At 37.5% G+C, this 20,483-nt stretch overlaps 1 protein-coding gene across 5 annotated transcripts in view; it reads left to right on the top strand.

The window, feature by feature from the left end:
- PDE4D (phosphodiesterase 4D) overlaps positions 1 to 20,483 on the top strand; it is a 648,147-nt gene that overhangs the window by 476,229 nt on the left and 151,435 nt on the right. The window contains exon 1 of one of the 5 annotated variants that reach the window (XM_069776689.1): positions 15,903 to 16,391. The exons of the other annotated variants lie outside the window; for them this stretch is intronic. Within the exon in view, the coding sequence (XP_069632790.1) occupies positions 16,327 to 16,391 (65 nt within the window). The 5' untranslated portion in view covers positions 15,903 to 16,326. Of the gene's footprint in view, positions 1 to 15,902; positions 16,392 to 20,483 lie in introns of those variants that run through there. 5 annotated transcript variants of the gene reach the window in all.

The raw sequence follows: 20,483 nt of genomic DNA, 5'->3' as shown, positions 1-20,483 counted from the left end.
CGCTCGGTTTACTGGGTTTTTTTCAGTGGTTTATCTTTCCCTCTAACACAGAGATGCTGTTTGCTGAAGTTATAATGCAAAATGAGGCAGGAAAGTGTTATTAGCAGTCATCAACTTCAATTTATAAATCAATTGCAATAGAGTAAAAATCAGTGTGTGTATCTAAAATCAGTCATGTAAACTAAATGTGTTGAGCAGTTAAATATCACTTTGTGTACTTAAAAGGCATGTCTGCTGTAGCAGGGCTGAGTCCTTCAGGAATAATGACCCATCAGCTGAGCCTGAAAGAGATCACAAACTGATTTTAGATATGGGTAAGAAAAGAAACAATAGGAGCAGAACTAAGATCTGAAGTCTAAATTGAAGAAAGGAAGTAAAGTATTATTCGAGCATGTTCTGTAAGGTCTTATTTTAAAATGCCTTTCTTTTTTTTTGGTAGTAGTACATTTTCCACTTTGGGAAAAACAGGTTACTTTTTTGAGTGTTATACCTACCCAGGGAACAGCAACATATGCTGTTGCTCCAGTGTAGCTGCTCCAGCTTATCAAAAGGGCTTATGTTAAAAAAGCTGATGTGGGATAAATTTGAATGTGGTGCTGTCATGCATATTCACATTTAAACCACAGATTCATGTCTACACCACAGATTAGAATTTCTGAAGTTCTATCAGTTCCATATATCTGTGGATAAATCCATGCAGGAGAGAAAGACTCAAGTTATTAATTTTGTTTAAATACTACATATTGCAAGAGATAAAAGATCAAATAAGTATCATATTCAAACTAAAACTAGACCAAACCCAGGATATGTAAAGGATGAAAGGATGACTATTGTAGGAGAGGCCTTAAGGCTCTTTAGAAAAGTGATTTAACTATTCTGATGTTCAATGGCTTTTTTTCATTAAGATTTTGGTTGCTGATAAGAGTTGAAGAGAACTTTGTGTCAGGGAGATAACTCATGTTTTTCTAAAGCTCCAATGCAATTTTTTTCTTATTCTTTTCTCTAATGGTCCATTAACCCCTTCTCCATCTTAGTATACTGAGCTGAAGGAGGCCTATTTTAAGTGGTATTCTCAGAAAACAAAACAAAACCAGAAGGATTTGACCAAGCTATAAAGGCAAAATTCTTAGGCCTAAAAGCAGAATTTTAATGTTTTCATATATTAAGAAGGCCAATGCATGTCCAAAGCCACCACAATCAATATCCTTCACAACAGAAATATCAAAATTCATAGATCCTACATCTGCTCCTCATGAGTGTAATATACTTTATCCCATGCACTGGATGTCATCATAGAAACCATGTGAGTCAAAATACACAAGTTCTGCAATCTAGAATCATCTTTCTGAAGCAATGGAGGAAGGTCAGAAACAGCAGCAGCCATGTTGTATATCATCCCTCAGTGTGAAACACAAAGGACACCTAGCATTATCTTCAAAAGGCAAGCCTGGGAATGAAAAGTTGTGATTTTACTGGACACTAAAATTAATAGAATCCTCAGAGACATTGTTTTTTTTCAATCTTACCTTTTCCTTACTGGCCACCTTCTATTCTATAGATGCTGTTTCTCTCTTTTTGTTCTCTATGGATCTGCTATTTGTTCCCTTTCCAGCATCCCTTTCTTCTTCACTAGTACTGCAATTTATTTTTTTTTCTCTAGGTCTAATTAAGAAACAGAATTAGATTAAACTAAGAACACATTTGGTTCTAATTCATATTAGTCTTTTGTTATGGATCTCGATGAAAGTATTGTGTACGCAAACTTTGTTCCCTTTTTCTAGTACTGTCAACTCACTTTTTGAAAGACATCTTTTTCTGCAAATCTGACTTCTCAAGAAATGTCTTGCATTGATTATGAACTTACAAAATTAACACATTTAAACTCTGGGTTTTTGGTACTACAGATTTCATTGTCAGTATCTACATTTTTGAAAACTTGGATTGAGATCCTGGAAGAATAGTCTCAGATCTTGCCCTGTTTTATTTCAAAAAACAAAACAATCCTTCTCTGACAATCCTGTTCTTTTAGAAGTTAAGACCAGACATTGTTTTGGTACAAATAGCTGCTGGCCCATGTTTTGGAAAGACAAGGTCATCCGTAAGAAGGTTGTGAATGAGTAGACGTGAAGGTACTCTGTGCATTCCTAAGAGCTCAGCCTCTTCCCTGAGACCTCTGAGCCTCCAATGGTATGCAGCCTGGCACACGTCTGTGTCAAGTAAGGCAGCCACAGATCTTACTGCTTCATTTGCTGGGATTGTCCATGCAGGGGGTCCTGTATTAAAAAAATATGCATATCCTCAGAGAAGAGGGCATGAATCCTTACAAACTGCAAAGCTGAGGACTGCAATCATAGTTTTAGTACCTGTGACTTTTAAATGGGTTTCTTATTTTCTTGAGTTAAAATAATGTTTTTCTGTTTCTAGGCTATTCTCTTTCTCTAGATAGTTGAAAATTTATTAAAGATTAGAAAGATTTTTGAGTCTTTATTTTCCTTAGGTGCCTTTCTAAGAAAGAATTTTAGCAGAATAAATGGTTGTTATAATATCCTTCTGTGCAAGCCTTTTCAGAAGGAAGATTTCTGCCCAGAGCTTTTTCTAAAATGATGACTTTTTGAACCATCTGGCCAAGGGTCGTAAAGAAAGTAATCACTAGAGGGCTTGAGTGGGGAAGCTGTTATGCTAGAAGGAAAAACAATGCAGGTGCAAACCATGTGTTAGGAGAGCTTCCACTGCACTCTTTGGAGGACTTTCTTTGGAGAAGAAAGATTGGGATAACTAAGCTTCAGATGTTCATAAAATTATTAAATTCATTACCACTGTTAAATACAATTTAAAATAAACTTTTAAGAAGTCATAGTTTTTCCACTGCAGTCAGCACAATATGTATTAGATTGAGAACTTCTTAGGTAAAACATCCTAGTAGCTCATCCTTATCTTTGCAAGAATGGCATCCTAACTGAGAAACATTTTATATGCCAAGACCATTTTTTCAGTTGTAAAAGGCAAAAGTGAATCATTTATTTGTGTTCTTGTCCAAAATAACAGAACACGATGGAGAGAAACAAAAGGGCAAAAAAAATCTCAGCCAGTTTTTCTCTTCTTAAATGTCACCTTATCTGGGTGTTGATCAGCTGGACGTGACTTCGCAGGACTGAGTTTATTGACATATATAGAAGTTGCTTAAACAGCAAAAATAAATTTCACCATTTTATAACTTCATATTCCAGAGACAGAAATGTGCCTCTTGCTGTGATTTGTAAAACTGCCAGTATATTTTGAATGCTAGCTCAAGTTAGGTAATAGTTATGAAATATGTGCCTATGAGCATGGAATGTTTTAAAAGATAGGGTTAACAGCCAATATTTAATGTCAGTTGTAGTCTTTAACAATGTTTGCAATATCAAATATAACATAGTTTTCTGAATTGCTAAAAATCATGTATGAATATCAAAGAAAAAACTTCACTATTTAAATATTTGTAGATCTAAATTGTTCTGAAATTTTCTATGAATGAATCAATTATTTTCATGTAAACTTTCACATATTCTTAGAGAAGTTTCTTTTTTGTAGTACTTCTATAGGTAATTTAAAGTGGGAATTAGAATAAGAATTCAGAATGGTCTTTGCAATCCAGTATGTTTTATTTTTTAACCTTCCCTTGGACGTGTAACAGAAACTAAACAAACCACCTTTCAAAGTTACATGTAAAATGCTGACAGTAGGATGAAAAGGCTGACTCTACTTTTTCTAAGTTTCATGCAAACACACTGAAATACAGCCCAGATGGTCTCTAAAGCAACCAATGGTGTGCACACTCTGCTATACATGCTGCTTAAGTAGTTTCAAATAATAACTGTTGCAGTTTAGATTTATTTTTACTGTAAATTTCTATAAAATCATTAAATATCCTTTTCCAATACAGCATACTATAAACATCTATTGTCACTAGGATATTATTTATACAAAGCAAACTCTCAAACACAATTTAATACATGTACTCTAATTTTATACTGTACCTGTGACCAGCTTCAAAATAGACTTAAAATAATTTAAAATTAATTTAGTCCTTGCATAACTGTTTCTTAATTTCTTGAATATTGTCAAGTTCAGGCATGTGCAAAACAGATTCAAGGTGTGGCATAGGCATACTCTTCCAAGGAGCTTATGATTTTTGTGAGAAATATGATGCAATAGTAAAAAGGCAACTTGAACTACTGTATTTGGAGAAGAGGTAGTCACCATAAAATGTACACAATGTGACTCTAGATCTACTGAAGTAGCAAAATTTCCATGACCACAGCAAGCCTAGGATTCAGGATTTTACTCAAGCTTATACAAAAGAGAAGTCCAAGTTGTTGTTCTCTAGCCATTGTCAGACATGGCCATTCTCTGGCCATTCTAGGAAGAGCATGTTTTGAGCAGTAATTTAAAAGAGAAGACTGAGGGGATATGAATTGTGATGGGGTCTTTTTCCCTGCACACAGAGTCTGCATGAAAAGCACAAAATGCTTGAGAAGGAAGCAAAAATTGGTGACTGAAGCAGTCTTTATTATCAAACTAAAGTAAACTGTTTGACAAACTAATAGATACAATGGAGATGAAAATGTCTTAGAGGAAAGAGAGTGGAATTTATGTAGAAAATATAAATTTCATACAAGAAGGGGCCATACATAGGGACATACAAATGGAATTATACTGTTGAAGTAGTGAGCCAGAAAGACCTGGCAGGTTTTTTGCCTAGGAAGTGGTGATACCAGCAAGTCCAGTGGGGAATAGGTAGAATCATAGAATCATTTAGGTTGGAAAAGACCTTCAAGATCATCAAGTCCAACCATCATCCATGCCCACTAAACCATGTTATAGAGCACCCCGTCTACATGCTTTTTGAATACCTCCAGGGATGGTGACTCAACCACTTCCCTGACAACCCTCTCAGTAAAGAATTTTTTTCTCATATCCAATCTAAACCTCCCCTGGTGCAACTTGAGGCCATTTCCTCTCATCGTATCACTAGTTACTTGATAGAAGAGACCAGTACCCACCTCACTACAACCCCCTTTTAAGTAGTTGTAGAGAGCAATAAGGTCTCCCCTCAGCCTCCTCTTCTCCAGGCTAAACAGCCCCAGTTCCCTCAGCTGCTTCTCATAAGACTTGTGCTCCAGGCCCCTCATCAACTTGGTTGCCCTTCTCTAGACACGCTCCAGCACCTCCATGTCTTTCCTGTAGTGAGGGCCCCAAAACTGAACACAGGACTCGAGGTGCAGCCTCACCAGTGCCGAGTACAGGGGGACAATCACTGCCCTGCTCCTGCTGGCCACACTATTTCTGATACAGGCCAGGATGCCGTTGGCCTTCTTGGCCACCTGGGCACACTGCTGGCTCATATTCAGCCGGCTGTCAACCAACACCCCCAGGTCCTTTTCCGCCAGGCAGCTTTCCAGCCACTCTTCCCCAAGCCTGTAGCGCTGCATGGGGTTGTTGTGACCCAAGTGCAGGACCCGGCACTTGGCCTCGTTGAACCTCATACAATTGGCCTCAGCCCATCGATCCAGCCTGTCCAGATCCCTCTGTAGAGCCTTCCTACCCCCAAGCAGATCAACCCTCCCACCCAACTTGGTGTCATCCACAAACTTGCTGAGAGTGCACTTGATCCCCTCATCCAGATCATTGATAAAGATATTAAACAGAACAGGGCCCAACACCGAGCCCTGGGGAACACCGCTTGTGACCAGCCACCAATTAGATTTCACCCCATTCACCACAACCCTTTGGGCTTGTCCATCCAGCCCGTTTTTCACCCAGCGAAGAGTACACTTGTCCAAGCCATGAGACACCAGCTTCTCAAGGAATATGCTGTGAGAGACAGAGTCAAAGGCCTTGCTGAAGTCAGGGTAACATCCACAGCCTTTCCCTCATCCACTAGGCGGGTCACCTGGTCTTAGAAGGAGATCGGATTGGTCAAGCAGGACCTGCCAGGTACTAAAGGTCTGATCATGTTTTGGGACTCTGGGCAGAATAATTCTTAGAAAAATTATCCAAGTGGAAGCAATGATACTCAGCTACAACAAGGTTGGCTTGGCCAACATGGAGGATCAAGGCTGCAAACATTTTAGGATAGCATGAATAAGTCAGAGTGCTATCCATGTGACAGAGAAACCTGTGAGATAATGCTCATTTAAAGCTCACTTTCAAGATTTGGCTTGTACAGGAATATCAGAAAATGGTATGAGAAGCATGGCTAGGTAAAATAAGATAAGAATTTAATAGAGAAGGCTACATAATGGCTTCTCAACATAAACCTGGTGTTTAAAACTATTTAAGAATAGATTTAAGGTAGTGGATAAGAAGAAGATGTCAAAACCAGAGCGCTAAGGAATTAGCATTGGAGAAGATGCAGGATAAAACTGTGAGAAGAAAAGATTTCAGTTGGGCAGCAGAGTTGAAATGTGAGAAGAGAAGATGCTGAGCGTGAAAATTTTTAGACATGGGGAGTAATTTCTGGCTTCAAAATCTGTCATAGCTCAAGGGGAATGAATATAAGATTTGGCCAGGAGGAGGTCATTTGAGGCATTGATTGATATAAGAGAAAATTAATACTAAAAATCTGTGAGTTTTAGACCAACCCAATTATAGCTATTTAGAGGACAAAACTCATAACCATTGTAACATTTTTTAACTTTTGTACTTTACAACTGAGATATACTTTATTTTATAGAGGGTAACAATCATGACCATGTAGCTCTTCTTATGAAGAATGTGTAAACCTAACCTTTCTAAAAAGCTACAATGACAAAAGTTACGTTATTTGAAAAAGTATATTCCTCTAAAGGAAAATTTATTTAGAGTAAAAGTTACTTTCAATGAGTTGTTTGATTTATAAAAGAGTAGAGGCAGTAGTTTCATATTTATTCAAAGAAGTGACAATTTAATATTTAGGTTTTATTATGTTTGAGAAAGTAAAACTTTAAAAAGATATCAAGTTGAGAGGTACCTCGTTCTCTGTATTCTTTTAGAGGTACTCTTTTTTTTAAGAAAAGGAGTGATTTAAGTCCAGGGCCCTTAATCAATTTGAGCTGCTCTTTGTCATCATTGAAAATTATCTGAAGTAGTACATCAGTAATGGACTTGCAGACATGTCAGTCACAGAAGGGAAATGAACAGGTAGGACTTCCCATTGCAATTGTATATTGATGATTTTTTTATTTATTTTTTTTTTAGGAAATGTGCTGTTGTAAGGTTGATGAACACCCTTTATTTAAAAAGAAAACTAAGGTCAAGAAAGAGAGAGATTTGGTGCCTTTCCTCTTTTTTTTAATTAAAGATTCTTTCTTCTGCATTTAACACAGCAGCAAACATCTAGAAGGAAGTTAGCTGGATTGGATTCAATGGTTAAAAATAGAGATAGCTTTGCTAATCAACAACTGAAGGAGAGCATCAAGAAAAGAGAATAGATTTATTTGCTATATTACAAGGCTATCATTAGAGTATGTGAAAGGAAAACACTAGCTAAGTATCAAGTAAAACTGCTAGTTTCAGAATTGCTCTCCTACATATAAATACGCCTCTGTGGAAACCCATATAATATGCTGAGCTGTGACATATTGTTAGGAATATGATGACACACAAAGTATCTGTTTTACTCATAGACTGGCAAAGAGGAAAGATGCACATCGTCCATGTCCAGTGTGGCACTGCATTGGCAATACAGAAATGCTTGCGTCCAATTATGCAATGTATACATCCACAACAACATGAAGTTTCTGGCTATTGTCATCTCTGCTGGTATTTAACAGTCAGTGTAGCTGGCCGTTTCTTTGAGATTTATTCTGCAAGATGCTATTCTTATGCCTGGTACATTGTCTAATAAGGGAAAATTCAAACAGATAAAAATGAAATAAAGAGTTCAGATAGAACTAACAAATTAGCCCTAAATTGGGGAGAAATTTAAGACTCAGTGAACATGAGAACGCATTGTTTCTCCCTTCCCGACATCTGGGTATTCAGAGGAAGTCAGTCTTACATAAGTTTTAAGTAGTAGACATAGCTGATGTACTATATATATATATTCCCTTTGATCGCTTTACTTTCTCCCCGCTCTGGGGAGGAAGAGTTGAGAGGTCAGAGGTGTAGGTTTTTTGAACCAAGATAGTTACATTAGTTATGGACTGGCGAGGTGATGTCTTGACATTGTTCATCTCTCATGCAATCCAAATATGATAAGGTATGAGGCCAAATATGAAAATATTTTGAAAACTATATTTCTATAAAAGCAAAATTTTTAATCCTATCTACAGTTAGTTCAACTGCTACAAGAGAGTCTGGAGTTAAAAAAAATCATGTTACGGAAGCTAGTAGTTTTTAGGCTGGTACCACAGGATTTATCTTGAATCACCCAAAATCTAGGTTTCTAATGTAAAGTAGGCAGGCAGCCACAGTCGAAGATAGATAGACAGCTGTGAGGAGCAGTTCTCTCTGTCTTAAAATAGATGTCTGAATCATTGAAATAGACTACCCCAGCAAGTACCTATCAGAGCTGTCTGTAGCAGGAGCCTAGCTGACCAGTTTAAATCAACAACCAAACCTTCCGACAGCTCAAGGCTAGTGAGAAAATTCCTTTCTTAGTGTGCCTTGTTCAGCTCTCAGTGAATAATTCATGGCAAGTAATGTAGTCTCAATTTAACCTTCATTTGTGCTTACAGAATGCTCTGCAGTAAGTTGCCACATTTTTAAACACATAGTTTTTTTCTTTTAATTACAGTTTTGAGTTTGACAGTTTTGTGTTAAAAATCAAGCAAATTTCTTATTTCTGAGTGTTGATATAAAATGCTTGGGTTTTTTCTTTCTTCTCCCTGTACCAGCTATATTTAGTCTGTGGAGTTTTCCATACCTTGAAAACAAATAGGAGATAAATGAGATCAGAGAATTTCATACAAATTCAAGAGGATTTTGTGAAACACAAATGCCCTAGAGGTATAGTTCCTCTTCAAGAAAGGTTTGGTAGCATGATGAATAATTTAGATTTAATATTACTTCCTCACATATTTCTGAAGGACTTAGAAGTATGGATGATGTCATTCTACCAAACAAGAGTCTTACCCATGTCTGACTCATTCAGGTCATGGTTCAGTACCTGTGGATGCCAAGTTTCCAGTGAAGAACATGGAGAAGTCCGCTTTCCTGGTTTGTAGAGAACTGTGCTGTTACACTGGTGTAAACGCTGCACCTCAGATTTGTTTTCAGGAAGACTTTCTGATAGTAGAAGTTGATTGCTTCATTGCTTCCAAAAAGACAAAAGCATTACTGGAACATACTTATTTTAGAATATGTGTGGTTGGAGAATACAGCTTTGCTGTTAATGGTAGATTTTTGTTCTACACAAGATAAATTTAAAAAAAAGTGCTTTAATATCTATATAAGATTAGCTAACATACTTAAAATTTAAGTGTATATGTAAATTTGCAGGTTGAATATATTCAAGTTTTGTGTTCTTGAAATCGTGGTATATTTTTTATTTTTGAAATACATTCATAGTCTTCCTGAAATGGTAGTATTCTCAAGTGTCTTCCAGACATCATTCCTTAATCCCCCACTTTTGTGTTTGAGTAATATTGAGCAGAACTATCCCATTCCTCTGAACAAGATGATGACAAAAGAGGATATATCCTACAAAATACCATTGTGCTCAAAGTAATAAGCCTGACACTTAACGTAACTTCATCCAGGACCAGCCCTAATTATGAAGTCTTTATAAAAGGTATACAGTTCTCACTTGCTTTTCCTAGCAGCCACTGCTTCATTAACAAAAGAGAAAAAATGTTAGTCTTTACCTTTTTTTTAGCCAAAAAGACAGACATATTGCACTTGGAAAACATAGCTACTGCTTAACTCTGTACTGACTTAAGTATGAACCACCAATGTTTAATTTTGAAACAAGTATTTAGCTAAGAAATTGTAGTCCAAGTTTGTGTGGAGCAAATAGTTGAAAAACAGAAGGCCTGATGGAAATATCTATAGATTTTCCCTTTAACAGTGTAATTAGTGCTGTAATTATTGTGGTACGTCCATTTAGAGCTGACAAAAATACAACGTTTTCATAATAAAACCCATATTTTTATAGTTTTATATATATATATATATATGTTGACATGTTGAGTATCTGGGGGGATTTTTTATATCTTATTTAAAAAAAAAAAGAAAAACAGCCTGACATACTAGGCAGCCTTAGCTCAGCTCAAGTCCAGAGTCTTCCACTGTGCTAGTATTTAGTTTTAGGCTATTCACTGTTATCCAGTATTAGTCCAACATTAGCAGGTACCTTTTATTCCAACCTTAATCCTAGATGTAACCACAGACCACAGCCATAGCTGATACGATGAGCTCACACTGTTTGCCTAGAATATAATGTTTGTCAGGAAAAAAATTCTCCTACTCCAAGAAATTACCTCTTTTTTTTCTTTTGAATCTCTAGCAATGAAATTCTACACAGGAACTAGATCTATTCTGATAAAGCTTTATTTCTGCAACTGAGTCTATGTGGACCAGGAATGGTCAGTTAGTACTGAATTCGCTAATCTCTAATGGCATAAATGACCAAATCAAATTAAAATTGGGCCAGAATAAAGGCAGAGGGACACTTTTTAAGCCCAGCATATATCAAGAACCTGGCTTTGCTATGTGAGGAAGAGAGGCACTGTAAAGGCCTCTCTCTGAGACATGCCTCATTTGCTGCTCACAGTACAGCTCAGGCAGCAGCACCTGGCAGTTTCAAAGGGTATCAAAACTGAGTATCTTCAGACAAGGCATCATGACAGAATAGGGTATCGTCACATAAGGCCCTCTTTGCCATGCTACCTCTGAGGAGTTTTGCATGCCTGAGTCTGAGTAGAGCCTTTGAGAGCACATAGTAACTTTATTTACACTTTAATCACTGAGCAAATAAACCATATTTATTCATAAGGCAGGTAGCTTGATCCAGGCAGCTAAATGTAAATGAATATAGAAAGGTAACACTAATGACAATAATGTATTTCTTCTGTGCCCTTTGGTTAGTCTTTCTTCATTCTTAAGAATACTAGGCTGTAATTATTATTACATTTTTTTGTTATTTTAGCCATGCATTTATGTGTACCTTTTTCCTCTTTGATAAAATTTCTCCAGTCAAAAGGGAATATGCTGTACCTAGAAATGAATGACAGAGTTTGTCTCCCTGGCATTCCATCAACACCCTATAAAAGAGTATTTTTTAAATCATTTGCTATGGTGAGCACTCACAAAAACTTTTGGTGGGTCAAATATGTCCTTCTCTAATTCTCTGGCTTAATGCATGTTATTGAAAGATGTCTCTTCTGAACCTGCACCTGCATTACTAGTTCTCAAACCCACCCATACAGGTAGTATAAGAACATCTTGTTAATCTTTTCTGTCCTTCAGTCTTGTTCTGCAGGACAGGACGTTAAGAGGATAAACTAGTGCTGTGGATGAACTTAGATGAACTGTGCAACTCACAGTTCAGCAAAACTAACTGGTATGGTGCTTAGCTTGTGAGAAAATGTTTCCCGTTGTGGAGTACGTGCTCCTAGAGACTACAAGGGTTGGGTTTGGATCTCAGTGCATATTGTTTGTACATTGAAAACTATACTTGATATAAACATGTAAACTGGCAAGCATATATGAAGAAAGATAGAAAGTGTGCGCAAGACCAGATGCAATAGTAGCTAAGCAATGCTGAGGATAGTCCTGAGTCAATGAGCACAGCTCCAGGTTTTAGAGATACTTTAATAGTCCTATCAGAAATAAAGTTATGATGAAGTTAAAGTTAAGATTGCACATCAAGAAGCAGCAGCTTGTTGTACACCTTTCATTTGCTAATGTGCCTTCCACACAATATACTTAAGAGCCCAGTCATTTTTTACATGTTAAGGCTTGATGTTAGGCTTCCAGGATTCTGTTTCTCTTGATACATTGCCAGTGTCCCTGTGTGTCCTAAAGCAATGTGTATTTGCTAGAAATTCCTAAATTTGTCACCCCAGTAAACAAGAAAAGTCGTATCAGCTGTTGCAGCTTTAACTTACAATGTTACTGTCTTATCAGACTACAGGGACTTTTCACTTTGTCTTAAAAAGGAAGATTGTGAATCTATTTCTTCAGCTTGTATACAACAACAGCAATAATACCCTGGCACCTGTTTCATGTTTTCAGCCTTTCGATGTCCAAGTGCTTTCCAAGCAGCATGATGTGCATTATCACTGTTTTACACACACGAAGCCAAAACTCAGAATGTTTAAGCATATTTTCCATACTCTCAAGACAAAGATGTTCCCAAGCATGGAACAGAACAGTCAGTCCTGTACCTCATTCCCTAAACCATGCTTTTTCCAATTCATTTTAATTTTCAATTTTGTGCAGTGTAACACTGGTTTAATTCAGTTAGTTACTAATTTGAAGATGAGTAACTAAGATGCAAGCATCCTCAAAGTGGGCTGAATCCTGCACACACTTTATTACTCGTATTTTAATTACTTCTATATCTTTTCTTCTTTAGACAGCTTAACTATACAGCCAAAACCTCAGTTGATGGATACATACAGATAAAAAATCTTGTTGCTTTTCTTGCTGCTTTTATTATTAGTGTATTTAGTGGTACTGAATGGCTCCATCTTTTAGTATTTTCATTAATTTAAAATCTTTTCTTCCTTAGTTTCATTATGCAATTGACACTTGCCTTAACTGTGATGGCATACCAAGAGCTCAGTTTGAGAGCTTTTATTCCTGCCACCCTAAAAAAGGATTCCAAAAACGAAAAGAAATGTGATTTTTTTGAAGTTATGTAATTTCATGTACAAATCAGATGCTACAAATGGCTGTTGCATGTCTCAGATAAATGCTTGTATTTATGTACCGTGTATATTATAAGTGCATCTGTAAAGCCATGCACATCTTTTTATAAGCATGCAGTGTACAATAATGAATATGCTTATATTTATCTTCTTTATAGTATTTTAAATATATATCTGTACATAATTTGCCTGTTGGCATTTTGCATTTAATAACATACAATGCAGTAGCTCTTACTCATAAAATATTGTTCTGGGATAAAAGAATGCTTCCAATTAACATAGATACATTTCCAACTTCTGATACGTAAGTCTTAGCTCTTATAATGAAGTTGGATCTTATACTCTGATATCATATGTCTTTGAGAAGTTTCTCTTCTTGATGGCTTCTTACTGGCTATTTTAACATTTAATTATTTGATATCACAATTTTCCATTGCTATCAGAGTGGAGCTGCCTTTTCTCTCTTTATTCTCTTAATTTCTCTCTCTCATAATTCCTCAAATGATGAGAAATTGAGAGTTTATATTATTTGACCCCATACCAAGACCTGGGGCCTAAAATAAATGCTGTGTCATCTTCTGTGAGCATAGTGGACTGGTATGCTCTTTACTTTATTTAAGTCTTAGATAAAACTGCCATTGAGTTTAATGGCAGCACAATATGTTTTATGTACGAATTAGAAGCTATTACTAACTGCCAAAGTTGGTCTAATAGTTTCCTCAGAAACTTCTCTAGAAAAGGTTTGTCTTTCCCATACTGACTATCAAATCCCTGGGTTCCCTGCAAAAACCTTTTCCCACTAATCAAGCTGAGAAATCACAGGCAACTGGGTTTTGCTTTCCACATGGCCTGCAAGATACCAATCCAGATGAAAAATTAAGATGGTTTTTTGATTGCTTACTGTTGCCTTTTTTATGCCTCATTTTCTCAAACTCTTTTTTTTTTAGCTTCACCAAAGTCAGTTTTTTAATTTCACATAAAACTAACATTCCCTGGAGGACTGTGAGCTCTCCCTGCTACTGATAGATTCTTTTTTGCAGGAAGCCTTTGCTTCTAAGGTTGCTACCTGAGGACAGGCTCTGATTTAACTGCTTGGAATATGGCTGTAATACTGTAATCTTCTTGTTGCTGATTAATATATATTTCATAATAGTACCTGGTCTGAAGTTGGCAGGCACTTGGAGGGCCGGGGTTTATTTCTAAGGAGCTGATGAAGGAGACCAGAAAAGAAAGCATGTTAGCAATAGGTGTTAGTATTTACCTCCGTTGGTGGTCTGCACCTCCATCAGACTTTTTTTTTCTGAATCTGCTTTGAAAAACACTACCTTAATTATATAAGTACCTGTAACTACAGTGTATTTATATTGTAGAGTAATTTTTGGTATATAAATATACTACAGTATATTTCTAGTTGTATTTCTATTAACTACAAGTAAGAGGCAGCATCTTGACTGATATGCTTTTGAGAACAAACCATCCTGAAATACCTACTCTGTGGCACAGCAGAAGTAGTCCTTGAATATTACATTCAGTATGGTATTGTGAAACCACTTAGTCAAAAGTTTTATTTTCTTTCATTTTGTGTTCCTTCATTGGTATGGGAATAATGTTGATATTTATCAATAATAAATAATCAGGCAAACTTTAAAAAAAGCTTTTAAATGGCCAGCTATTCTGTAATAGTCCAGGACCTCTATTTCATATGATTTTTGTTTTTCTTCCTGATCTATTCCATCTGTTTAAGGAATAAAGTTTCACAACATGGTGCCTGATTTATGTCCATTTCTATAGATGTTTGACCTGCACAGTGACAGCCCCAACTGTCACGAAAGGTCCCATGACTGTATGAGCTTTTGAGCTAAATTTACCAGAGATGCTTTTTCCACTCTTTGAGGTTAACTTTTATGATTCCTCTCACAAAAGGTCCTGCATTAACCACTAGGTGATATTTGAAAGATAGGTGCCAGAAAACATAAAGAACAGAATGCTTAGCAAGAAACCTTATCAACATTCCTTTTGCTGTTGTGGAGCACTTCATATGCAGGTGACTGGCACAAGGCTCCAGGGCAGTTAGGATCTTTCCTGTTGATACACAATGCAGTTGTTAATGCATTTTATTTTACTGTTATAAAATAAAGTGCAAAGGTTCTAGAGAGCTTTACACACTTTACGCACATTCCTATTTGATTAATTTTTTTATATTTTAATGCAAAGCCTTTTTATCATGTTTTACTTCTATTTGCCAAGTCTATTTAAATTTTATAAATACAATTTTTAGTGCTTGCTTTCATTACTAACCTAGCTGCAGTACCATCAAAAGTAATATACTGCAACACTTGTAAAGACTGTACAAAGGAATGGCTATTATGCATGTAACCACTTGTTGAGCAATAACTTTGCTCTTTCAGTTTAAAAACAATTTTAGCACAGTTCAGAGCAAATTCAAAATGTGTAATTTAAATGGTATATTCACTATCCAGTTCTGAGCATTTTTTTCGTCTTCTAACGCTGAAATTGCCAAATATGTTTACACTAGTATTTCCTAAAAGGAATTAACTCTCAAAGCTTTTACGATAAGTTTTTGGCTAGAAATTAAAAATACAAGTTTGTCTGTAATGCATAAACTATTCATGTATTTATTGTAACAGAAAAAGATGTCTTTCTGCAATACAGTAGAGAGGACGTCATGTTAGAGTTCTTTAACTGAGGTATTTTGTCCTTCAGTGATTTATAACAATGGCTGTCTGTATGTGTGTTTGACTTTAACAGTAAACAAGGAATTTTATTTTTACTTAACTTCCCCACAGTGTTTTGAATGTCTTTCAGACAGGGAATACTTTCTGTTTTCTGAAGTTAGACAATAGTACTTATTCACAGTATCTAGGGTTAGGAGAAAAAGAAAGGGAAGAATTACGTTTCTAGATAAAGCTTTTAGTTAACTTGGAATGAAAAATCTCTGTGCCTTTCTTTACTCCACAGAGAGTAATTTATCTAGCATGTCTCTAAGTGGAAATTCCCTGCAAACTCAATAATGTTACTGTAGCTTACATACATCTTTCCCTTTCATTTATTATCCGTCAGTATTTTTCTTTTTTTTTTTTTTTTTGAATGTGATTGACCTTTAAACCTGTTGTTATCAAACTGCAAGAAAGAGGTAGAGACTCTTTTCAGCTGCCTTCATTCCCATGTGACCTGCAGGGAGAATAGATTCAAAATAGACTAGTTCCTCCCAGGGCAATATAAGACAGAAGAGAAAAGCACTGTCATTTCCGAACAGCACAGTGCTAGAGTAAATTCAGCGTGAAAAAGGAAGGAGTTGCAGCGTGTTACAATTCTTCCTCCAGAGCCTGGATTATTACAGGAGACGGATTTCAAGGGTTTTAAAAAGCAGAGGATTTTAAAAAATACTTCGAAATGGAGTACTTTGAGAATGAGGTTTGTAAGGACAACTGATGTTTGACTGCTAGAAATACTGAAGGAATTTTTCAAAATGAGCATTGTTATGAAGCCAAGATCCCGATCTACCAGCTCCTTAAGGACTGCCGACACAATGTGGTAATGTGTTTGGTTTGTTTCTTTAAAGCTCCCCTTCCTATTATGACACACAGACATGTCCCAAGAAAGTCACAGAGTTTAATTTTGACTTGATAGATTTTGCATGGTTATTGAAGATGTTCAGCATCTGATTTTCAGGATTAGTAGTAAGAAACAAAATTTATTTAGCTTTTTCTTGTACAATACAGTGTGTAGCATTTTTTTAATGAGAACCCATTGCAAACATTTTTTTAACCCATTGCATATGTTTTTCCCATTCAGTGTTCAGTCCTTGCACCTACAGGTACCTTCTAAAAATCTTCAGTAGATTTATTTCAGGAACAAAGTTATGATATAAAGCTTGCAGTTCTGGAGGGTGGAGGGTAAAATGAAGCTACAGTTTGTGTGAGCTATTTTGGGATACTTACACGTCGTTTTGCTGCATAAATAGACTGACTGGTAGAGATAAGTGTCCTGGGAGGAGACAGACTTTATAGTAGCATGTGTGAGACTATGCTGTGTTATGCTTCATGCATTTCCCCTCCTCTCAGAGGCTCAGAGGAGCAGAAGCAGCCTGTAATAGTGATCTGTTGTATGTTTTTCTTGCAGATTTTTTTCAGTTAGAAATCAGCAAAGTTTTGTCTTTTAATTAATTATTTTTTCTTGTGAGAACTTTATGCTTTATATAGCTTAATAGGCACTGACAGGACAGGTTTCTATTAGGTATGTGAAATAATTTCCCTCTTCTCTTTTAATGTCTCCCACATTTTTTCCCCTCTCTCTCTGTTTTAAGAAAACCACCATCATTTTAATAAACACATAATAGACTAATTGTTCAGGGCTATATTTAACTGATATAAAATGATGTATTTTAAGATATAGCCTATGTTTAGAGATAAATGGCTGATGTGTTACTGTGGGATAGACTAGTAACTAAATAAATATCTTTGTGAGGAAATATATCAAGTTAATTGAACATTAGCCTATTAAAAACTTTGTTTTAAATAGTCTATGTTCTGAGTTAAAGCCATGTCAGCACTACCATTAAAGAAGTTAGTAATTTTTTCCAGTTGTCCTTTACTAAAACCACTTTGTAGTAAAAGAAAATGAAATAACTACACTGCTCAAGCTAAAGAGTAGTCCCAGTCATTCTCAGAAACTGCTAAGGAAGAGTTTTGCTGAAATAACTGCAGTAAGTAGTGGCTCCATATATTTCTTAAAGTATAGTAAAGTAATACTCTGTCGGTGAAATATGAATTGCTAAAGTGTTACACTCTGCAGGGTGTCTCCAAGGTAGTGAGCTAACACATACCTTAATTATTACGTGCAACTGTGCAAATAAATCAGTATCTTTCTGATTAAATCTGCCTTTGAATTATTTCTTTTTTGACTGCTTGCATTGATTCTTGCAGGAAAAAAGAAAACATTTCAAAGAAAAAAATCTGCGTAGCTAATAGCTGCAGGCTGATTTGACCACCAAGTATTCTGTCTAAAATACCTGCCTGCCTGCCTGCCTGCCTTTTGTTGCTGATGCCTTTAGTTACAACATTGATCTGGTAGGTGGGAATACCTGTTCTGCTAATGGTGAATTGAGAGTCCTCTGCTACCCTGCCATTTGGAAACACTACCTGAGCTCGGAGGTGGCTCTCAGGGACATCTTTGGAGGCTGACTAGACAAGGTGTGTGATGTTCTCTGGTGGTGTGGAGCGAAGCCAGGCAAGCCCTGCCCCAGCCAGAGACCAGAGGGGAACTGGAGTGCTGAGGGAGGGGAGAAGGGGAGGGAGCTGCCAGCCGCCCCGCAGCGAGCTCAGCCCCTGGGCGCCAGGCTGGCTCACCCTACCCACACTGCCCAGCCGAGCAGAGCAGCCTTCGCACCGGTCCTGAGCAGATTGGTTTGCGAGTCACCTGCAGGACTTCAGCTGGTGTTCTTATCACCAGACTCGGGAGTCTGTGGGTTTGTCCCTGTGCGTCAGCGCCACTCCCTCCCAGTCTGTGGGCAGAATAGCAACACGACAGTCTCGCCACAGTATTTAACAGCGCCGAAATGCGTAGGGACAAGTAATGTGATGAAGTCAGGAGCACTGATGGGTGTTCAGGCCAGGAGACTGGGAGAGCTGCGGCATGTAATTCTGCTTTCTTCATCTGTTGACATAGCGATCCTGCTGTGTGTTGGAGGAGCAAGGGTGACTGGGAGGAAGAAGATGGGAGAATGTGAGAAGAAAAGCCAAGGCAGGGTTTGTGGGTCCCGCGAGCACAGGGACTTGAGTGACAGGGTTACACTCAAGTATGGATATCCCTCTTTCAAGGGTTTGAGAGAAATGGTCCCAGGATATCCTTGCACTGCAGTTTCCCACGTGTACAAAGTTCCCATGAAGAACAGAAACCAGGCTCCCAACACACGGAGACCAGTGAGAGGATGGAATAGACTCAGAGACAAGGCAGAGAATCCTCTGCTCTTGGTTCCCTGAAATCACACTCACCCTCTGTCCAAAAGATGCAATAAATTCAGGGTTATTCTTTCCAGTATCAATATTATGAAGCATCCATAGGGTATCACCTGCTGATAGCGTGCAGAGGTGCACCCAGCTGGCTTTGAGGAGATGCAGGTGAGCCCAGGCTGTGCTGATGCTTCGCCTTGCAAAGTCGACTCAGTCGGGACTGGCTACTGCTTAGCATGACAGTATGGTCTGTAGGCAAGCCTTCTCTTTCTGATGCACCTTGGAAGATTTCTCCTGACGTTATAGTGACTGAAGTAGAAGCAGATGGTTGGTATTTATGCAAAATAAGAAGGTGACTTATTTAAGGATTATTACCTGTTACGTTAATGCTGCTCAATTCTGCCACTCATTCCTACTCATTCCTAACTTCTGCATGTGATTGTGAAGTGTGATTGTGAATCAGAAAAGTTCTGGGGAATAGTCTAGAATGGCTAAATGACGGTACGGACTTTTCAGAGAAGATGATTCATTTGTCTTGTTATTCCTGAGAAGAAATAACAAGGTACTAAGGAAACTCACTGTAAGGTAGAACCTTGGCTGAGACAGGAGTACACACAAATAAACGAGAATATGACTCCACTTCCTTAACTATTTGCCACTGAACAGTAGAGCAGCAGTGTTCCACAGGAAATGTTTTTTTGTTGGTTATTTTTTTCTTTTGTAATGAAGGAAAAATATGAACTTCTAAAAAAAATACTATTTTGGAGGAAATAAGTTAAAATTTGGGAAGTTTAGGTGTGGAACTGATGGCAAGTCAAGCAAGCAGCCAGTGTTGTTGGACAACAGCTTACCAGCTGGAAAAGGTGCAGCTGATCAGATTTTAGAACTTCTTTATTTTCTCATGATACAGATAATTAGCCCAAAGAACTAATAAGCCTCAGGACTATTGTCAGCTTTTTGCCACAATTTTTTCTGCGTGGTGTGTCTAGAGTTGATAGTTATCTGTTTACTTTGTGGGTTGGCCTTCCTCTGTCTTTATTTATTTTTTTAACATATGCCAATTCAGGCTTTCCTGTTTTTTTTTTTAACTTAGGGTTGGCTGATCTGCAAGGGGCATATATCCCAGCCTCTCTGGTGCCCCTGAGAGCAGAGGCCTTCAATGATTCAATCTGTGGTATTCTGCAGAACAATGCATCTGTTCTTATTTAATTCCAGAAGTCGGTGATACGCTTGTCTACGATAGCACAGAGTTCGGTAGATTGGAAGTTGTTGAAGGATATTGTCAAGTATGACTTTCTCAGACTATAACATATTTACAGATAAGTGGAACAGAACTGCTGTATTGGATGAACTTGTCATGACTGTACCCTTAATATGTAAATCACAACAGGGATGCTAAATAAAAGTTTTGTTGAATGGAGACAAGAAAATGCTTGTGGCCTGACATCAGTGGATAGTGTTGTTTCTGGGACAGAAGAGGCAGGACAGAAGAATGAGATGAGATCCAGCTGTGCTGACCTGAGGTAGCAGCACTGGCTTCCTGACTTAAAGGTACCACAAAGTAGAACTCTACCATGAGTGTGACCCAGTCTTTTGGTGCCCACGTCTGGCAGGAGGAAGCTGTGGCTAGATCACATTGCCTAGACACTGGCCATCCCAAAACAGATCAGTTCCT

The sequence above is a fragment of the Haliaeetus albicilla genome, chromosome Z (genome assembly GCF_947461875.1).
Source record: "Haliaeetus albicilla chromosome Z, bHalAlb1.1, whole genome shotgun sequence".
Classification (NCBI taxonomy): Eukaryota; Metazoa; Chordata; class Aves; order Accipitriformes; family Accipitridae; genus Haliaeetus; species Haliaeetus albicilla.
This window is presented reverse-complemented; position numbering and strand designations above follow the sequence as displayed.